Source organism: Scyliorhinus torazame, chromosome 14 (genome assembly GCF_047496885.1).
Source record: "Scyliorhinus torazame isolate Kashiwa2021f chromosome 14, sScyTor2.1, whole genome shotgun sequence".
Taxonomy (NCBI): Eukaryota; Metazoa; Chordata; class Chondrichthyes; order Carcharhiniformes; family Scyliorhinidae; genus Scyliorhinus; species Scyliorhinus torazame.
This window is the reverse complement of record NC_092720.1, coordinates 73359841-73382206: the sequence shown is the minus strand read 5'-3', so window position 1 is coordinate 73382206 and position 22366 is coordinate 73359841. Positions and strand designations below refer to the sequence as shown.

The window sequence follows — 22366 nt, the reverse complement described above, 5'->3', positions numbered from 1 at the left end:
TCCTTAGAGTTTTGAGTACCAAATTGATGACAAGAGCATCCCAGTGGAAAAAGATTATTCATTGACCTCACATAATGACATACCATTATAAAGCACACGAGAGGATTGCTTAACGGATGTGAAGTTATTGGTAATGAGATGTATTAACTAGATTTTGGAGACTCTTCTAACAGTGGGAGAAACAGCAGGTGAGGATTCTGACAGATGATGCCAAGATATGGAGAATTAAGAAGAAAAGCTGAAGGGGAAATTGATGGAGGGGTAGGGGTTGTTACAGATCAGAAAGAAAGACTCTTTCCTATTTGCTCATTAAATTTTGTTCTGGAGATCAACGGCATATTCTGGGCTCACAATGATGGTTTTAGGGAGCGCAGGTCAGAGAATCTTGGGGGAATAAAGCCTGGTCAATAGCCAATGCATCTTAACAGTGTGGTTTCCCATTGGAACCACAGAATCAAGCCTCACTGCTGCAGTAAATTCAGTTTCTCAGCGGAGGTTCACAGCAATAAAATAAATGATGAATGTGATTTAAAAAAATTTTTTTTTAGAGTAGCCAATTAATTTTTTTCCCAATTAAGGGACAATTCAGCTTGGCCAATCCACCCACCCTGCTCATCTTTTTGGGTTGTGGGGGTGAAAACTACGCAAACAAGGGGAGAATGTGCAAACTCCACACGGACAGTGACCCAGAGCCGGGATCGAACCAGGGACCTCAGCGCCGTGAGGCAGCAATGCTAACCACTGCGCCACCGTGCTGCCCTAATGTGATTTTGATGGTGTTGGCTAGGACCTTTTCTTTTTTTCAATTAAGAGGCAATTTGAAAAAATGAAATGAAAATCGCTTATTGTCACAAGTAGGCTTCAAATGAAGTTACTGTGAAAAGCCCCCAGTCGCCACATTCCGGTGCCTGTTCGGGGAGGTTGGTATGGGAGCTGGTATGGTACTTAGCGTGGCCAATCCACCTACCCTTCACATCTTTGGGTTGTGGGGGTGAGACCCACGCAGACACTGGGAGAATGTGTAAACTCCACACGAACAGTGACCCAGGGCCGGGATCGAACCCATGTCCTCGGCGATGTGAGGCAGCAGTGCTAACCACTGCCCCGCCGTGCCGCAAGATGGCGAGGACCTTGTGGGAACCAACGGGATATAGAAGGTTATAGGTGGTTGGTCTAGATAGGGCACATGATCAGCACAGGTTTGGCGGGCCGAAGGGCCTGTTCCTGTGCTGTATTGTTCTTTGATCTAACTCCCTCCTCCCCCTTCACCCCACCTCTAGCAACTAATGGTGACCAGATCTTTAAAGTACAGAATAAATGGCTGCAATCTCCGGTAGAACCCCTCAACTGCTGCCCTCACTGTGTACTTGACTGTCTCGAGGTATAAAAGCTCCATAGGATCCCCCAGCCATACTGAGGCATTGGGCGGAGAAACTGACCTCCACCTGATCAGCCCCTGCCTTTGTGCAATCAGTGAAGCGAAGGCCAGAACATCAGCCCCGCCCCCGTCTGCAGCTCCAACAGGTCTGACACCCCAAATATGGCCCCCAAGGGACAGGGCTTCAGTTCAATTTGCAGAATCGGTGACATGGTGCTAAAGAAGGGGATACAGAACCTCATGAGCTTAGGAAATGACCAGAAGATTTGCACATGGTTAGCCTGACTCCTCCCATAACGCTCACACTTACCCTCCACTCCTGCAAACAACCTACTCATCCTATACCTAGTCAAAGGGCAGCACGGTAGCCTTGTGGATAGCACAATTGCTTCACAGCTCCAGGGTCCCAGGTTCGATTCCGGCTTGGGTCACTGTCTGTGCGGAGTCAGCACATCCTCCCCGTGTGTGCGTGGGTTTCCTCCGGGTGCTCCGGTTTCCTCCCACAGTCCAAAGATGTGCAGGTTAGGTGGATTGGCCATGCTAAATTTACCCTTAGTGTCCAAAATTGCCCTTCGTGTTGGGTGGGGTTACTGGGTTATGGTGATAGGGTGGAGGTGTTGACCTTGGGTAGGGTGCTCTTTCCAAGAGCCGGTGCAGACTCGATGGGCTGAATGGCCTCCTTCTGCACTGTAAATTCTATGATTCTATGAAATGAACCCTATACACTACCTCCAACTTTGTTAATCCTAATCTTGCACACAAAGGTGTAGCATTCACGCTCCGCAAAGCCTCGCACCATACCCCATTCTCCAATTCCAACCCCATCTCCTCCTCCCAGATTGTTAAAATTGAATTCAAATTCTCAAACAGTAGGATTTATACTTGTGTTCTGTTGAGTTAGTATCTCCGACTGCTGATTATTCATCCAGTAGCATAACAACTACACTACTCTGCGCCTTATCTGCAAAACCCAGTGAACTCATGGGCTGGTAACACAGGGATAAGCCTTTAACAGAAATATTCCTGAATATTTTGAACATTTAAAAATCAACTGCTTGTGCTTTTATGCTGTTATCTTACGTTCCTAAGAGTTCCTCATTGGCAGATCATCAGTTTAATTCTCTTGTGCTTTATTTTTATGCCCCTTATCTGTTGTTGCTGTTCCTCTGCGAGGATGATGCGCATTAGTGTATCAATATTTGAGAAGTTTCCTACGTGATATAATATAAATAATTTCTTTGTAACATGCTTTCAGCACAATAAACATGCATTATGAAGTTGTATAGTGTTAGACAATTCCAAAAATGTGTCTGACACAATCGATTAATTGATCGATTCATATTTATTGTCACATGTACCGAAGTACAGTGAAAAGTATTTTTCTGCAGCCAAGGGAACGTACACAGTACGTACATAGTAGACAAAAGAATAATCAACAGAGTACATTGACAATGCCACATAAACAAATAGTGATTGGTTACAGTGTGAAACAAGGGCCAAACAAGAGCAGCATAGGGTGTCGTGAATAGTGTTCTTACTATCGCTGTAATTCTCAAGTATGTGTGTTGTTACAGTCTAAAAAGATGCTCAACAAATGTTGGAACCTTACTGAATACTTAAAACTAACCATGTTCGACTTTAGCTGCCTTTTTGATGTAACTGTCATGTTAACTATTGAAAAATGAGAAAACACAAACCTCTTTGTGATAGTTGACTTAAATCTCACAAAACGGTTTTCTTTATTTCAAAATTATAGAAGGCCACTGGAGCTTCTGGTGGTGGGATACCCAAGAAGAAATCTCCTCGCATTGTACTTGGTAAGCTGCAACTGTGAATAATTCCATTTACTGATGCATAGTATTTCTGATTATTACTCTGAATAACAATTTAACAAAAGCAGGTTTTGCAATTTTTTTTTTTTTGCTAAACAATTTTATTGAGGCATTTTGGCATAGTAAACAACAACAATACAAAACAGTGTGTAAAGAACAATCAACATAGTGCAAAAGCCAGCTCCCCTCCCTAGCCTAACTACCCCCCCTAATCTACGTTGCCCTAACCCCCCCGCTCCCCGCTGACGATTAATTTTCCGCGAAGAAGTCGATAAATGGTTGCCATCTCCGGGCGAACCCTGACAGTGACCCTCTCAGAGCGAACTTAATTTTCTCCAGACTGAGAGAGCTCGCCAAATCCGATAGCCAGGCCTCCGACTTCGGGGTCTTTGAGTCCCTCCATGCCATCAGAATTCGTCGCCGGGCTACCAGTGAAGCAAAGACCAAAACGTCAGCTTCTCTCTCCTCCTGGACTCCCGGGTCCTCCGAAACCCCCAAAATTGCCACCTCTGGACTCATCACCACCCTTGTTTTCAGTACCCGGGACATAACATCCGCATCCCTGCCAGTACCCCCTGAGTTTTGGATATGCCCAGAAGATGTGGACATGGTTCACTGGTCCTCCCGAACATCTGGCGCACCTGTCCTCTAATCCAAAGAATTTACTCATCCGGGCCACTGTCATGTGGGCCTGGTGGCCGACCTTAAATTGAATCAGGCTGAGCTTGGTGCATGTTGCGGTCGTGTTTACCCTGTGTAGCGCATAAAGACTCCCGAGAGACGAATAGAGGTGAAGTCGATGAGGCTTTATTAAGCGTGACTTGTTCCCCGCAGTTCAGTAACAGACTGGCCTGCGGAGGAGAACTCCTGGTTCTTACACTCCGCCTTCAGGGCGGAGCTAGAGGTCAACAGCCAACCAGGACCCGGGATCTGTCAGCCAATGACATCACGGCTTCACAGTCCCACATAACCCCTAATGCATACTCCCACATTCACCCCTTGTTAAAAATGAACCCGGCGGGATGGTGCTTCGCATGGTGGTAGAGGTTTACAAGGCTGGTCCTGGGAGGAAAAACTTTTGCATGTCATCACAGTATGTACAGGGTATTTTTTTGTTTTGAACTATTTACTGTATTCGTAAGAGGGAAAAAGGTAAAAAATTCTCGTTAAAGTCCACAACATTCTAGTGTTACACCGATGCCACAAGTGGGTCGGGCGGTCTGGTCGTCCTTGTCGATCGCCTCAGCCCTGGTGGTGGTGGTGCTTGTTCCAGTGTTGTCGCCTCCGGGAGCTTTACGGTTTCTGCTTCAGCTTCACTTCTGGTCGGACCTGGGAGGAGGACCGATCCTCCCGGGAAGGGGGCTGTCGCGGGGTGCGCCGGTGGCAGGGAGGGGGTGATAGGTGTCGGGGGGATGTGCGTGTTGCCGGCGGGCGCCAGATCTCGCAGGGAGACCGTGTCCTGTCGGCCGTCGGGGTACTCCACGTAGGCGTACTGCGGGTTTGCATGGAGGAGGTGAACCCTCTCGACCAACGGGTCCGACTTGTGCGCCCGCACATGTTTCCGGAGCAAGATGGGTCCTGGGGCCGCCAGCCAGGTCGGCAGCGATGTTCCAGAGGAGGACTTCCTGGGGAAGACAAGGAGGCGCTCATGAGGCGTTTGGTTAGTAGTGGTACACAGTAGCGACCAGATGGAGTGGAGGGTGTCCGGGAGGACTTCCTGCCACCGTGAAACTGGGAGATCCCTGGACCGTAGGGCCAGTAGGACGGTCTTCCAGACCATGCCGTTCTCCCTCTCTACTTGCCCGTTCCCCCGGGGGTTGTAGCTGGTCGTCCTGCTCGAGGCTATCCCCTTGCTGAGCAGGAACTGGCGCAGCTCGTCACTCATGAAGGAGGACCCCCTGTCGCTATGGACGTATGCGGGGCAACCGAACAGTGTGAATATGGTGTTAAGGGCTTTAATGACTGTGGCCGCTGTCATGTCAGAGCAGGGGATGGCGAAGGGGAAACGGGAGTACTCGTCCACCACGTTCAGGAAGTATGCGTTGCGGTCGGTGGAGGGGAGGGGCCCTTTGAAATCCAGACTGAGGCGTTCAAAGGGACGGGAAGCCTTGATCAGGTGCGCTCTATCTGGCCTGAAAAAGTGCGGTTTGCACTCTGCGCAGATGTGGCAGTTCCTGGTGACTGTACGGACCTCCTCCACAGAGTAGGGGAGGTTGCGGGACTTTATAAAATGGTAGAACCGAGTGACCCCCGGGTGGCAAAGGTCCTCGTGGAGGGCTTGGAGACGGTCTATTTGTGTGTTGGCACATGTGCCGCGGGATAGGGCATCGGACGGCTCGTTCAGCTTTCCGGGACGGTACAAGATCTCGTAGTTGAAGGTGGAGAGCTCGATCCTCCACCTTAAGATCTTGTCATTTTTAATTTTGCCCCGCTGTGCATTATCGAACATGAAAGCTACCGACCGTTGGTCAGTGAGGAGAGTGAATCTCCTGCCGGCCAGGTAATGCCTCCAATGTCGCACAGCTTCCACTATGGCTTGGGCTTCCTTTTCCACTGATGAGTGGCGGATTTCTGAGGCGTGGAGGGTTCGGGAGAAGAAGGCCACGGGTCTGCCTGCTTGGTTAAGGGTGGCCGCTAGAGCTACATCGGAGGCGTTGCTCTCGACCTGGAAGGGGAGGGACTCGTCGATGGCGCGCATCGTGGCCTTTGCGATATCCGCTTTGATGCGGCTGAAGGCCTGGCAAGCCTCTGTCGACAGAGGGAAGGTCGTGGTCTGTATTAGGGGGCGGGCCTTGTCTGCGTACTGGGGGACCCACTGGGCGTAATATGAAAAGAACCCCAGGCAGCGTTTTAGGGCTTTTGAGCAGTGAGGGAGGGGAAATTCCATGAGGGCGCGCATACGTTCGGGGTCGGGGCCTATTATCCCATTGCGCACTACATATCCCAAAATGGCTAGCCGGTTTGTGCTAAAAACGCACTTGTCCTCGTTGTATGTGAGGTTCAAGGCTTTAGCGGTCTGGAGGAATTTTTGGAGGTTGGCGTCGTGGTCCTGCTGATCGTGGCCGCAGATGGTTACATTGTCGAGATACGGGAACGTGGCCTGCAACCCGTGTTGATCAACCATTCGGTCCATCTCTCGTTGGAAGACCGAGACCCCGTTTGTGACGCCAAATGGGACCCTTAGAAAGTGATATAATCGCCCGTCTGCCTCGAAGGCTGTGTACTTGCGGTCACTTGGGCGGATGGGGAGCTGATGGTAGGCGGACTTGAGGTCCACGGTGGAGAAGACCTTATATTGGGCAATCCGATTGACCATGTCGGATATGCGGGGGAGAGGGTACGCATCTAGCTGTGTGTACCTGTTGATGGTCTGGCTATAGTCTATGACCATCCTGTGCTTCTCCCCTGTCTTTACTACTACCACCTGTGCTCTCCAGGGACTATTGCTGGCCTGGATTATGCCTTCCTTCAGTAGCCGCTGGACTTCGGACCGAATGAATGTCCGGTCCTGGGCGCTGTACCGTCTGCTCCTAGTGGCGATGGGTTTGCAATCCGGGGTGAGGTTTGCAAACAAGGATGGGGGCTCAACCTTGAGGGTTGCGAGGCCGCAGATAGTGAGTGGGGGTATTGGGCCGCCGAATTTGAAAGTTAGGCTCTGCAGGTTGCACTGGAAGTCTAATCCCAGTAATGTGGGCGCGCAGAGTTGGGGAAGGACGTAGAGCCTGTAGTTTTTAAACTCCCTCCCTTGCACCGTTAGGGTCACTATGCAGTAGCCTTTGATCTGTACGGAGTGGGATCCTGCAGCTAGGGAAATCTTTTGCGCACTGGGACGGATGGTCAAAAAACAGTGTCTTACCGTGTCGGGGTGGATGAAGCTTTCTGTGCTCCCGGAGTCGACCAGGCATGGTGTCTCGTGCCCGTTGATCAGCACCGTTGTTGTCGTCGTCTGGAGCGTCCGGGGCCGTGCTTGGTCCAGCATCATTGAGGCCAGACATGGTCGTAGTGCTTCAGCGTCTTCCTCGAACCACGTTGAAGCGTCGATGCTGGGGTCCATTGTTGCCGTCCAAGATGGCGGCGGGGGTGAACAAAATGGCCGCCCCCATGCATCGCACATGACTGGGGGGTCACAAGATGGCGGCGGGGGTGGACAAAATGGCCACCCCCATGCGTCGCACAGGGCTGGGGGTCCCAAGATGGCGGCGCCCCTCCTCCCCTCGTGGTGGCCGGGACCCAAAATGGCGGCGCCTGCGGGTCGCACATGGAGCGCTGGGGGGGTTGGGGAGCGTTTGAAATGCGCAGGACTCCTTGTTCTCCGGGGACAGCGGTGGCCGGGACCCAAAATTGCTGCGCCTGCGGGTCGTACATAGGGCGCTGGGGGGGTTGGGGAGCGTTTGAAACGCGCAGGACTGCTTCTTCTCCTGGGACAGCGGCGACCTCCCGGGACCGGCACACAGCCGCGAAATGGCCCTTTTTCCCGCAGCTCTTGCAAATCGCTGCGCGGGCCGGGCAGCGCTGCCGGGGGTGTTTCGCCTGGCCGCAAAAATAGCAGCGGGCCCCCCCGGGACGACTTGGAGTCTGAACCGCGCAAGCCTGTGGGGTGGGGGGGGGGGTTTGTCGCGACGGGGGTCCACGGAGCCCAAGGGGCTGCCGCGCGGTCTGGGCCGTACGCGCGGGCGTTTCGCGCGGCTACATCCAGGGAGGCTGCAAGGGCCCGTGCCTCTGAGAGTCCCAGCGACTCTTTTTCCAAAAGTCTTTGGTGGATTTGGGGAGAGTTCATACCTGCGACAAAAGCATCGCGCATCAACATGTCCATGTGTTCAATCGCGTTTACCGGCGGGCAGCTGCAGGCCCGTCCCAAAATTAGCAGCGCGGCGTAGAATTCGTCCAGTGATTCTCTGGGACTTTGCCGTCTCATTGCGAGTTGGTAGCGTGCGTAGATCTGGTCCACTGGGCGAACATAGATGCTCCTTAGTGCTGCGAATGCCGTCTGGAAATCCTCTGCGTCTTCTATGAGAGGGTAAATTTCCGGGCTTACCCTCGAGTGCAGGACCTGTAGTTTCTGGTCTTCTGTGACCCGGCCGGGGGCCGTTCGGAGGTATGCTTCGAAACAAGTCTGCCAGTGTTTAAAAACTGCTGCTGAGTTCACTGCGTGGGGGCTGATCCTCAGGCATCCGGGATGATCCTGAGCTCCATAGTCCTTTAAGCACGCTTAATAAATTGTAGCGCACAAAGACTCCCGAGAGACGAATAGAGGTGAAGTCGATGAGGCTTTATTAAGCGTGACTTGTTCCCCGCAGTTCAGTAACAGACTGGCCTGCGGGGGAGAACTCCTGGTTCTTATACTCCGCCTTCAGGGCGGAGCTAGAGGTCAACAGCCAACCAGGACCCGGGATCTGTCAGCCAATGACATCACGGCTTCACAGTCCCACATGACCCCTAATGCATACTACCACACCCTGCTCAACGCCTCCGCCTATAAGCCCTCTTCTATCTCACCTCCGAGCTCCTGTTCCCACTTAAGCTTCAGCTTCTCGGCCTGCGACGACTCTGCCCCCATAAGTTCTTTGTATATATCTGAGACCCTCCCCTCACCCACCCATCCACTGGACACTACCCTGCCCTGCATCCTCCTAAGTGGCCCCTAAAGGATGGAATCTGTCTGCGTAGAAAGTCCCGCACCTGCAAGTACCTGTGTGGTAGTCTGTGTAGAGGTATTACGGTACCTGGTAATGCTGGAACACCATTGGTAGATATTGCATGTTTCCTATTGGTCAAGCTGTATGGTAGCTCCGCCCTGCAAGGCGGGGTATAAGAGCCTGTGCCATCCCAGCAGCCTTCATTCTGTACCTGAGCTGCTGGGGGAAACATCTAGTTTATTAAAGCCTTCAGTTGGACTACAACCTCGCTTTAGTGGTCATTGATCGTGCATCAATTTAATAAGCTAGATTTAAAAGGATGGAGCTCGAATCAAGCCGGAGTGTCTGCAACTCAGTCCCCACGCGGCGAACTCAGCGGCAATCCTCAAACATTGGCTGGCGTGTTTTAAAGGATATCTTGGAGCGGCCAAAAACACACCCACGGGAGAACAGAAAATGCAAGTCCTGCACTCGAGGGTGAGCCCGGAAATTGACACCCTCATCGAAGACGCGGAAGACTTCAATGCAGCAATAGAGCTGCTAAAGGGCCATTATATTCGCCCGGTAAACCAGGTCTACGCCCGACATCTGCTAGCAACGAGGCGACAAATCCCTGGGGAATCGCTGGAAGAATTCTACCATGCGCTCCTGGTGATGGGGAGAAACTGCAGCTGCCCGCAGGTTTCGGCGAGCGACCTCATATGAGTCTTGATCCGGGACGCTTTCGTGGCAGGTATGCTATCCTCCCAAATTCGCCAGCGATTGCTGGGAAAAGACACCCTAGGCCTCAAGGAGGCACGGGCCCTTGCAGGTCCCCGACCGCGCGGCAGCCCCCTGGGCAGCATAGAACCCCTCCGCAGCTGACCCCGAGACATCTCCCATTCCTGAAAAGCTTGTGCTGCAAAGCGGCCTGGCAACGCCAGGGGGCCCCGCTGCTACTTTTGCGGGCAGGCCAAGCACCCCCGGCAGCGGTGCCCAGCCCACGCATCCACCTGCAAGGGATGCGGTGAAAAGGGCCACTTCGTGGTGGTACGCCAGGCCCGTGTGGTTGCCGCGGTCTCCGGCGGCGAATGCGGACCGCTACCACAAACCTCTCCATGGTCCCCGTGCGGCCAGCGGGCTCCGCCATCTTCCTACTCCAGGGCCTCGTGCGGCCCCTGGGCGCCGCCATCTTGTCCCGCGGACGCCACGTTTGATGGACGGGCGCCGCCATTTTGTGCACACCCAGCCATGTGCGACCAATGGGAGCCGCCATCTTGGATGGTCTCACAGGACCCCAGCTCGGCTGAACGCACACCGCCCGAAGAGAACACTCAGCTGCTGAGATTAGCCTCGGTGACCCTGGATCATTCCCGGCCTTGAACACTCTCAACTGCTACAGCAACAGTACTAATCAACGGGCACGAGACGTCCTGCTTAATCGACTCTGGGAGCACGGAGAGCTTCATACATCCTGATACGGTAAGGCGCTGTTCTCTCCTCGTCCACCCCGTTAATCAAAAAATCTCCCTGGCCTCCGGTTCCCACTCAGTAGAGATAAAGGGGTTTTGTGTGGCAAACCTCTCTGCCCAGGGAAGGGACTTTAAAAATTACCGGCTCTATGTCCTTCCCCACCTCTGCGCGGCCACACTCCTAGGTTTAGACTTCCAGTGTAATCTCCAAAGTCTAACTTTCAAATTCAACGGCCCTATACCCCCCCGCACTGTCTGCGGCCTCGCGACCCTCAAGGTCGATCCGCCTTCCCTGTTTGCGAACCTCACCCCGGATTGCAAACCCGTTGCCAATAGGAGCAGACGGTACAGTGCCCAGGATCAGATCTTTATTCAGTCAGAGGTCCAAAGGCTACTGAGGGAAGGAGTCATTGAAGCTAGCAACAGTCCCTGGAGAGCTCAAGTAGTGGTGGTAAAGACCGGGGAGAAGCATAGGATGGTCATTGACTACAGTCAGACCATCAACAGGTTTACGCAGCTGGACGCGTACCCTCTCCCCCGCATATCCGACCTGGTAAACAGGATCACGCATTACAAGGTCTTCTGCACGATGGATCTTAAGTCCGCCTGCCACCAGCTCCTCATCCGCCCTAGTGACCGCAAATACACTGCCTTCGAGGTAGATGGGCGGCTCTACCACTTTTTAAGGGTTCCCTTCGGTGTCACCAACGGGGTCTCGGTCTTCCAGCGCAAGATGGACCAAATGGTTGACCGGTACGGTATACGGGCAACATTCCCGTATCTGGATAATGCCACCATCTGCGACCAGCAGGACCACGACACCAACCTCCGAAAATTCCTCCAGATCGCAAAGATCTTTAACCTTACATACAACAAGGATAAATGCGTGTTTAGCACCAACTGCCTAGCCATCCTCGGCTACGTAGTGCGAAATGGAGTTATAGGCCCTGACCCTGAACGCATGCGTCCCCTTATGGAGTTCCCCCTCCCTCACTGCTCCAAGGTCCTGAAGTGCTGCTTAGGGTTTTTCTCTTACTAGTGGGTCCCCAACTGTGCGGACAAGACCCGTGGCCTTCTTCTCACGTACCCTCCATGCTTCCAAAATCCGCCACTCCTCAGTCAAAAAGGAGGCCCAGGCCATAGTTGAAGCTGTGCGTCATTGGAGGCATTACCTGGCCGGCAGGAGGTTCACTCTCCTCACTGACCAACGGTCGGTTGCTTTCATGTTCGATAATGCACAGCGGGGCAAGATTAAAAAAAAACAATAAGAGCTTGCGGTGGAGGATCGAACTCTCCACCTACAACTACGAGATCTTGTATCGTCCCGGGAAGCTAAACGAGCCTCCTGATACCCTGTCCCGCGGCACATGTGTCAACGCACAAGTGGACTGCCTCTGAGCCCTCCACGAGGACCTCTGCCACCCGTGGGTCACTTTTTCCACTTTATCAAGACCCTCGACCTGCCCTACTCCATCGAGGAGGTCAGAATAGCCACCAGGGATTGCCAAATCTGCGCGGAGTGCAAACCGCACTTCTACCGGCCAGAGAAACCGCACCTGATAAAGGCTTCCCGTCCCTTTGAATGCCTCAGCATGGACTTCAAAGGCCCCCTCCCCTCCATCGGCCGCAACATGTATTTCCTGAACGTGATTGACGAGTACTCCCAGTTCCCATTCGCCATCCCCGCCCCGACATGACCACAACCACTGTCATCAAGGCCCTCCACAACATCTTTGCACTGTTCAGGTTCCCTGCTTACATACATAGTGATAGGGGGTCCTCCTTTATGAGCGACGAGCTGCGTCAATTCCTGCTCAGCAAGGGCATCGCCTCGAGCAGGACGACCAGTTACAACCCCCGGGGTAACGGACAGGTAGAGAGGGAGAACGCAACGGTCTGGAAGACCGTCCTACTGGCCCTACTGGTCCAGGAATCTCCCAGTCTCCCGCTGGCAGGAAGTCCTCCCGGATGCCCTCCACTCCATCCGGTCACTGTTTTGTACCACAACCAACCAAACACCTCATGAACGTCTCCTTGTCTTCCCCAGGAAGTCCTCCTCTGGGACCTCGCTCCCGACCTGGCTGGCAACTCCCGGACCCATCCTGCTCCGAAAACACGTGCGGGCGCACAAGTCGGACCCGTTGGTCGAGAGGGTCCATCTTCTCCACACTAACCCCCAGTACGTCTACGTGGCGTACGCCGACGGCTGACAAGATACGGTCTCCCTACGAGAGCTGGTGCCCGCTCCGGAGCCCCACGCACACCCCAGCCATCAGTCCCACCCTCCCTCCCACCAGTGCACCTTACAGGAGGATAGGTCCTTCCGCCAGCCCCGTCTTGGCCCCCCCACTCACCGACGCACCCCGCAGATGCTCCCTTCCCAGGTCAACCGTTTTCCCCACCAGCGCCGTCTAGGGGTGCCGAAGCTGCCACAGAGATCCAGGCCACGCTCCCGGAGTCACAGACGCCCGAGCCTCTACCGGAGTCAGCACCGAAGCTGCGACGATCACAGAGGACGACCAGGGCCCCTGTCCGACAGATTGTTTCATTTTAAAGTGTATAGTTAATTATGAATCATAAATTGTAAAAAGTAAATAGAATTGTAAATAGTTACAAAACGCTGTACGGAGGTATTACGGTACCTCCATAACTATAATCTCTACCACGTTATCATGTTGTAATATCAGGCCACCACCCCCGCCGGAGTCTTTTTTAACAGGGGGTGAATGTGGTAGTCTGTGTAGAGGTATTACGGTACCTGGTAATGCTGGAACACCATTGGTAGATATTGTATGTTTCCTATTGGTCAAGCTGTATGGTAGATCCGCCCTGCAAGGCGGGGTATAAGAGCCCGTGCCGCCCCAACAGCTTTCATTCTGTACCTGAGCTGCTGGGGGAAACATCTAGCTTATTAAAGCCTTCAGTTGGACTACAACCTCGCTTTAGTGGTTATTGATTGTGCATGAACCTGAAATCATTCCCTCTCGCCAGCCAAAATTTCTCCTCTAGCGCCCTCGGTTCCTCTCGAGCATCAATCTCTTCACCCACGGGGACTTTCCCGCCCACACAAATCCCATAATCATTTTATTGACCTTCTTGAAAAAAGACCGTGGAATGAAAATGGGGAGACACTGGAATACGAACAGGAATTTCGGGAGGATCGTCATTTTAACTGTCTGCACTCTCCCCGCTAGCGTCAGTGGGAGCGCATCCCACCTCCGGAACTCAACCCTCATTTGCCCCACCAACCGAGATAAGTTCAACTTGTGCAGACGGCCCCGCGCCACCTGTATCCCTAAGTATCTAAAACTGTCCCCTCCTCACCTAAACGGCATCCCCCTCAGCCGACCCTCCTGGCCCCTCCCCTGGACTACAAGCACTCACTTTTGCCATGTTCAGTTTATTCCCTGAGAACGGGCAAAATTCCCTCAGGATTCCCATGATTTCATCCATCCCCGCCACTGGATTCGTGATGTATAAGAGCAGGCCGTTGGCATACAACAACCACCCCCCCCCCCCCCCCCCCCCCCCCGTACCAGCCCCTTCCAACCCCGAGAAGCTCTCCGGGCAATTGCCAGCGGCTCTATGCTGACGCAAACAGCAGTGGGGAGAGGGGACACCCCTGCCTCATCCCTCGGTACAGTCTGAAATAGTCAGATATCATCCTATTCATCCTCACACTCGCCTCCGGAGCCTGGTACAGCAGTCTGACCCAGTCGATAAAGCCCTCCCCGAACCCAATTTGTCCCAGCACCTCCCATAGATAGTCCCACTCAACCCGGTCGAAAGCCTTCTCGGCATCCATTGCCACAACTACCTCTGCCTCCCTGCTCTCCGGGGGCATCATGATCACATTCAGCAGCCTTCTTAGGTTGGCCACCAGCTGCCTGCCCTTGACGAACACGGTTTGGTCTTCCATAATAACGTCCGGCACACAGTCCTCAATCCTAGCCACCAAGCGCTTGGCGAGTATTTTAGCATCTACATTGAGCAGAGAGATCGGCCTATTGGACCCACATGCCTCCGGGTCTTTGTCCCGTTTCAGTATCAGGGCGATGGTGGCCTGTGACATCGTCGGGGGGTAAAACCCCTCTGTCTCTTGCCTCGTTAAAAACCCTAACCGGCACCAGCCCCACTATCTCAGAGAACCTTTTATAAAACTCCACTGGATACCCATCCGGCCCCGGGGCTTTACCTGATTGCATGGCCCTCAAGCCCCCAATATTTCTTTGGTCCTAATCGGGGCCCCCAGCCCGTCCACCAACCCCCTACCCACTTTTGGGAAGGTCAGTCCATCCAGAAAGCGCATCATCCCCTCCGGCCCCGCAGGGGGTTCCGAGGTGTAAAGCTGACTATAGAAGTCCCAGAACACCTTGTTGAGCCCTGCCGGATCTCCTACCAAGTTTCCCCCCCCCGTCCCTGTCGATTACCTTCCCTATTTCCCCGGCCGCCTCCCTTTTCCTCAGTTGCTTTGCCAACATTCTACTGGCTTTCTCCCCATGCTCGTAGATCGCGCCCCTTGCCTTCCTAATCTGCTCCACCGCCTTACATGTGGACAACACCCCAAACTCCGCCTGTAGCCATCATTATTCCCTTAATAGCTCTGCCCTCGGGGTCTCCGCTTATCTCCTGTCTACCTGTAAGATCTCCTTTACCAGTCGGTCCGTTTCTGCCCTGTCTGTCCTGTCCCTATGTGCTCGAATCGAGATCAGCTCCCCTCTCACCACTGCCTTCAGCGTCTCCCAGAGCACCGCAGCTGAGACTTCCCCTGTGTCATTGACCTGCAGGTAGTTTTGCATACATTTCCTCACCCTCTCACACACCGCCTCGTCCACCAACAGACCAACCTCTAGCCTCCATTGAGGGTGCTGATAACTTTCCTTACAGACCTGCAGATCAACCCAGTGCGGGGCATGGTCCAAAATAGCGATCACCGAATATTCTACGTCTGTCACCCCCGCCAGCAAATCCCTGCTCATGATTAAAAAATCGATTCGGGAATACATCTTATGAACGTGTGAATAGAACGAAAACTCCTTCCCCGTCGGCCGACTAGCCCTCCATGGATCAGCCCCCCCATTTGCTCCATAAACCCTCTCAGTTCTTTTGCCATTGCCTGCACCTTACCCGTTTTTGAACATGACCGGTCTAGGCGAGGTCAAGGACTGTGTTAAAATCACCTCCCATAATCAGCCTGTGTGAGTCCAGGTCAGGTATCTTCCCCAGCAGTCTCTTAATAAAATCCACATCGTCCCAATTTGGGGCATATACATTGACCAAAACTACCCTCATCCCCTCGAGCTTAGCACTCACCATGACAAATCTGCCTCCCCATTTGAGATTGTACTACCCACCTCGAATTGCACCCGTTTGTTAACCAAAATCGCGACCCCCCCTGGTTTTACTGTCCAGCCCCGAATGGAAGAACTGGCTAATCGAGCCCTTCCTTAATCTGACCTGGTCAGCTACCTTCAGATGAGTCTCCTGAAGCATTATTACGTCCGCCTTCAGCGGCCTCAGATGCGCGAACACACGTGCCCTTTTTACCGGCCCGTTTAACCTTCTAACGTTCCAGGTGATCAGCCTGGTTGAGGGGCACCGTGCCACCCCCCCCTCGCCGATCAGCCATCTCCTTTCTTGGAGCCGCCCCTAGCCCCGTGTCACGCTTCCCCTGGCCCGCCTCCTGGCAGCCCCCACCTCCGACCTCCTCCATGTTACCAAACCCAAATCCCTCCCTTGTCAGCAGATCAACTACCCCCCTTTCCCCCCCCCCCCCTAGCAACAACACCCTGTAACCTAACCCCTGCCATAAACTAGCTATATACACGCCCCCCCACCTGGCTTCCGTAGACCAGCTCACCCAGCTAGCCTGATGACTCTCGACTCCGGCGCCAACAGGTCTCCCACCTATTGTTCCCTCTGACCCATCCCCCCGCCCATCAACACCACTTCGCCAAACCAGCCATCCTCGAGCAAATGCTCTGAAGGAAAAAAAAACCAAGGAACAAAGAAAGCCCCGCCGCTAATGCAAATCGAATAAAACAAAATAAATAATAGGCACTTCCAACCACCCTGATCAGAACACAAAAAGCCCCCAGCACCAAAAACCGTAACTACCCTCTTTTTCCAGTGAAAACTCGAGTACAGAAGAGAAAAAAAACAACACAACACAAGAAAAACGTGTAAACATCGCTTAGTAACTTTTTAACTTGAGTCCAAAAAGTCCTCCCTTCGTGCGTGACCCAAAGGCGCGCCGGGTACAGCAGCCCACACTTCACCTGCTTCTTAAACAGAATCTCTTTGACTTGCCTGTAGCCTGCCCTCCTGGCCACCTCCACGCTCAGGTCCTGGTATATGCACAGGACACTATTGTTCCAATGGCAGCTCCGCGTGTGCGTGGCCCACTGTAGCACCCACTCCTTGTCCAGGACCCTGTGGAACCTGACCACCATCGCTAGTGGGGGTGGGGGGGGGGGGGGGCCTTGCAAGCACTCTGTGCGCCCTGTCCACCTCCAATGGGCGAGGGAAGACATCATCCCCCAACAGCTTCTGGAACATGTCTGCCACATACGCCGCGGCATCCTCGCCCTCAGCGCCCTCCGGAGACCAACGATTCTCAAATTCTGCCGACGGAACCTATTTTCCAGGTCCTCCACCTCTCCAGGAGCCTTTTTTGTTGGTCTTTCAGCCTCTCCATCTCCACCTCCACCACCGTTTGGTGATCCTCATGCTCCTCCAGCGCCTTTTCCAGCTTCTGGATCGTCCGATCCTGGGCATCCAGCCTGTGCTCCAGGCGCTCGATTGATTTCTGAATCGGGTCTAAACTGTCCCGTTTCAGCGCGGTGAAGCCTTCCTGGATGACCTTCAGCAAATGCTCCGTTGTTGGCTGGGCTGTCTGCACCGGGGTCCGGACATCGGCCATATTGTCCTCAGCAGCAGCTTCCACACTGCCCTCGTTTGCCCACTTCTTCAACTGTTTGCGATTCTTTCTGCTCCTTAATTCCATACACCTGTGTCTGGAGTCAGTGCCTGAGTGCCTATGCCTTCAGATCCAGCGCTCAAAAGTACAAAAAAGTCGGGGGGAAAGGTCCAAAAGTCCGACCGGATCGAAAGCCACCAAATGTGCTACTTACTCCCTCATAGCTGCCACCGGAAGTCAGGTTTTGAAATTTTTGTAGTATAAAGCGTTAACAGATAGTTAGATCTAAAAATGATGTACTGCTGACATCAGTCAGTCAAGTGTTATAGGCGAGGTTGGAATTATGCCTAGGAACAACATGCCTTCTCTGTAACCTGTTTAGATGGAGTACTAATAAACAAATATTAGACAGGCAAATACCAGTGTATGTCTACAGTCTGTCTATTGACAAAGACCCATGCCTAGAGTCCAAGGTAGAACAACACATATCAGAAGATGGTGGCAGCAGTGGACTCAATGTAAAAATCATGTTGGCGTTATTCCTTTTGGCATCAATAAAAGTACATACTTATTGAATGGTGATGTTGGCATACTTATAGGGATCCTAGAAAAAAAGAGATGATCCTCCATTTGAACCACTCATTGTTTTTCATGCAACAATCTTCAACCTTTTAGTTAGAAGCAGTAGAAATACATCCTTCAGAAGTTTATATACTCAGCTGTAAGTTCCTTTCTTTCACAGAGATACCAACCACCAGGCCCCCAGGTACAGACTGATTAAAGTTATGAACCTCTTAGTTCTTCACAAAGTAAGGCCAGTCATGGCCGATGCAGAAGGCATTGCAGCAGACATCCCCACGAAGACCAGCCGGACCTGAATTGGCTCTTCCTAGAAAGTGACGAGGAAAAATCCATTGTAGTACTGAGTAATCTGGAGGTTGAGGTCATAACAGGAAGCAGCGAGTCGTGATAAGTGGGTCTTTCTCAAGTTGGAGGGCAATAAACCGTTAAGTGCCACTGGGACCAGTATTGGGGGTAAGCCGCCTTCTTGCTCTACTGTAGCCCATCTGATGTAGGTAATCACACAGTGCTATTAGAAAGGGAGTTCCAGGATTTTGGCACAGTGGCAGCGAAGGAATAGCGCTTGCTCTTCTGCCGTTGCCCTTCTGGATGGTGGAGATTGTGGGTGTGGAAGGTACTGTTGAAGGAACCTTGGCAAGTTGCTGCAATGCACCTTGTATAATTTACACACTGCTTCCTCTCTGTGACCATGGAGAATGGGTAAATGTTTTAAGGAAGTGGGTGAGGTGCTGATCAAGTGCGTTGTTTTGTCCTGGATGGTATTGAGCTTCTTGAGTGTTGTTGGAGCCTCACTCATCCAGGCAAGTGGGGAGTATTTGATCATGCTCCTGGTATGCTCCTGCATATGGGCAGGCATTCGGGAATCAGAGGTGAGTTAGTCACTACAGAATCCCTAGCGTTTGACTTGCTTGTGTAGTCACAGTATTTGTATGGCTGGTCAAGCTCAGTTTCTGGTCAATGACAGCCCGCAGGATGTTGATGGTGTGGCAAGCTAAAAGCAAAAGGCTGTGGTGCTGAAAATCTGACCTAAAAATAGAAGGTGCTGGAAAAACTGAACAGGTCAGGCAGCAGAACTGAGAGAGAAAAATACATTATGAGTCCAATCTGACCCTTTGCAAGTACAGAAATCCCCTTCCTAACAGCACTTTATGGGCACCCACACCATATAGATTTCCTTGGCTCAGGTAAATGGCTCACCACTAGCTCCTTCAGGGCCTTTAGGGATCGACATTGAATATTGGCCTCAGCAGTGGCACCTGACCTTCGTGAATGTAAGAACTAATAAGAATTCAAGCCTTATCCCTTGTACCTGTTGGAAGCATGGAACTTCAGCTGCAGCTTCTTGTCTCTAAGTAGATGGGCACCGTATCTGTATATGCAAGGACATGCTCTCGTGCTTGGCTGTAGCGCTTAGATTCATCTTGCAGTTTGTATATGTGATAACTTGAGACCACGAAGCAGATAGTCGAATGCTTTGCTTAAAAGAAGGAACTTCTTTATATAAATGAATAACAAAGTTTGACAATAACAGTAGCTCAGCAGAACAGTAAATAGTAACAGTAATAACTATGAAAACAGGAGCACTAGTAAAAGCACGTCTGGCTTACAAGTCACCATCTTGCAGACTGAAAAAACCCGCCAAAGCCCGCACCTGCTCAGAACCCTTAACAGACATCAGAGAAACAATTATGTGGGAGAAAAGCTTACAAGATCACTCTGTACTCAAAATGTACTCTGTAATAGTATACAATTTCAAATTTTCAAGAACATAGCCAGATATGATTTGGCTTTTTTGAAGATGAACTGTTCCAGCCAAAGAGGTGAAGTGGGATCTGTAATGACTTGGCCAGGCCTTTGAGATTGGCCAATTAGAATACGAGTTCCCTGATTAGTGGCCCAATAAAGAAACCCCTTTCTATGTATATAACAAGGAGTGTCAGATCCTCTACACTCCCAGTGTAGACAGCAAGTTGAATGCACCTGGTAGTTCGGCTGTTGGTTTTGTAAATAAAAGGAATTCTGGTGACGGGACTTCTGCCTCCGTGGACTTATTACAGTGGCGACGAGGAAAACGGAACGACCCGATGGAACCTGCTCATTAGCAGCCGCCACATCTTCAGGGTAAGCCACTGACAGGCAAAATGCCTTTATTTGGGAAGTTGGATTCTTTTGACCCTGGAAGACTGGGCCCAATATGTAGAGTGGATGAAGTACTTCTTTAGAGCAAATGACATAGTTCCGGATGAAAAGCAACGGGTCATTTTGCTGACCGTGTGTGAGCCAACAGTTTTTGCCATTATGCGCAGTCTCACTTTTCCGGAGGCACCGGACACGAAAACTTTCCAGGAATTGGCGGACTTAGTAAAAGAGTACTATGACCCTGAGCCACCTCTGATCTTGTGAAGGTACCGGTTTTACTCAGCATTCCGAGTCACTGGGGAGTCAGTCACTAACTTTTTAACAAGATTAAGGCAATTAGCCGGGGCTTGCGAATTTGGCCTGACGCTCAATAAGATGCTCCGAGACTGGTTGATGTGCGGAATAAATATTCAGCAATACAAAATTGTCTGCCAGCAGAGGCCGCGTTTGATTGCAAACCAGCATTACAGCTGGCTTTGTCCTTAGAAAAAGCAGCAAACGGAGCGCATGAGTTACAGGGTACTCGATGGAGGTAGACACCCACACCAGTGAAACTGTGTTAAGGGACTACCGCTGGGGGATAGGCAACCCCACAGCCACCCTCAGGAACGACTCGGATACTAAGGAACCCAGGCCCACTCGCAGAACCGCTTCCAAGCAAGGGTAAATTAGGACCAGACAGATGGCAGACCCTGCAGCTTTTCACACGGCATGATATTGTAGTTGTTGCCAGAGATCGGAGTCAGAGAGAAGAAATAGAGGCCCAAAACCAACATCTTGGAGAAGGATACATAGGCCGGGGTACAGGAGAATCCACACACTAGAAGTCCCACCTACCTTCGACGAGGAACGACTAAATTGTGTAGCGATGGATAAATCAAAACCCATTAAATTAACCATAAGGTTGAATGGATGTCCCACATTAATGGAAGTCGACACAGGAGCAGCCATATCAGTGATAAAGGAAAGAGTATTTAATAAAATTCGTACTGGACTCCAATCTTCATCCCTAACCAGGACCTCGCCAAAACTGAGGACATACACAGGGGAACCACTGAGAGTGTTGGGCACAACACATGTGGCTTATGGAGAGCAACTGGTTCGGCTGCCTTTAATGGTAGTGAAAGATGCGGGACGAAGCTTATTGGGACGAAATTGGCTGGATTAGGTAAACGTTTTCCAGCAGATACCAAGAGGTTTTCTGAGAAGGGCTTGGAACAATAAAGGCGACATAACACATGGATCCAGAGGCAGTCCCAAAATTCTATAAGGCATGACCGGCACCCTTCGCGTTAAGGCAGAAAGTTGATGCGGAAATCAAAAGAATGGAGTGGGAAGGAATAATAAAACTGGTCTGTTTGCAGAATGGGTGGCACCCGTGGTGCCTATCCTTAAGCCGGACAGCTCGGGCGCCTTTGTGGCGATTTCAAACAAACGATTAATCGCTACTCACAACTGGACAAATACCCAATTCCCCGATTGAGGATTTGTTGCAAATCTGGCTGGAGGACTCTTATTCTCAAAGCTGGATATGAGCCATGCATATCTACAGCTGAAGCTGGGTGAAGATTCGCCAAAATTCTCAACGATAAACACCCTGAAGGGCCTTTTTCAGTATACAAGATTACCTTCGGGGTATCGTCAGCTGTGCGATATTCCAGAGGACAATGAGAATATATTACAAGGTTACCACAGGTCGCCATTTACCTAGACGGTGTACTCATTACAGGAAAAACAAGGGCAGAACACTTGCAAAACCTGGAGGGAAACCTTAAGAGGTTTTCAGCAGTAGGCGTGTGCCTAAAGAGGGAGAAATGTGTTTTTCTAGCACCTCAAGTAACTTATCTGGGGTATGAGGATGAGTCAGGGCTACACCCTTATGGAGGATCGGGTGAGGGCGATTAAAGATGCCCCAACCCCCACCACAATCCAGGAGTTGAGATCTTTTTTAGGACTGGTGACATACTGCGGAAAGTTCATACAGACCAGGGCTTCCATCCTGGACCCCTACACCAATTACTAAAAAATGGGCAAGCCTGGGAATGGTCCGCCCACCAAGTCAGTGCTTTCAAGAAGAGTAAACAACAGATTTCCTCAGAAAATGTCTTGGCACACTATGACCCCAGGAAAGAGTTGGTGCTGACTTACGATGAGTCTCCATATGGCGTTGGGGCAGTTCTGGCACCAAGTTTTATTTCACCAGTACCTGTATGGCCGGAAATTCACAATAATCACAGACCGCAAGCTGTTGCTAAGGTTGCTGAAAGAAGTTAAAGCGGTGCCACCAATAGCTTCGGCCCGGATCCAACGCTGGGCCCTACTACTGCCAGCGTACCAATATCAACTATCAACTGGAGCATTGGCCAGAAACCCGGGAACCTGGGTGGCAAACGCCGATGCATTAAGCAGGCTGCCATTACTGGACACCC

The 22366-nt window shown here is 51.7% G+C and overlaps 1 protein-coding gene across 1 annotated transcript in view; it reads left to right on the top strand.

The window, feature by feature from the left end:
• The window catches only part of LOC140389809 (ubiquitin carboxyl-terminal hydrolase 13-like), a 194329-nt gene that overhangs the window by 32791 nt on the left and 139172 nt on the right, over nucleotides 1–22366 (top strand). Inside the window, exon 3 of the mRNA XM_072474348.1 lies at nucleotides 3135–3195. Within this exon, the coding sequence (XP_072330449.1) occupies nucleotides 3135–3195 (61 nt within the window). The remainder of the gene's footprint in view (nucleotides 1–3134; nucleotides 3196–22366) is intronic.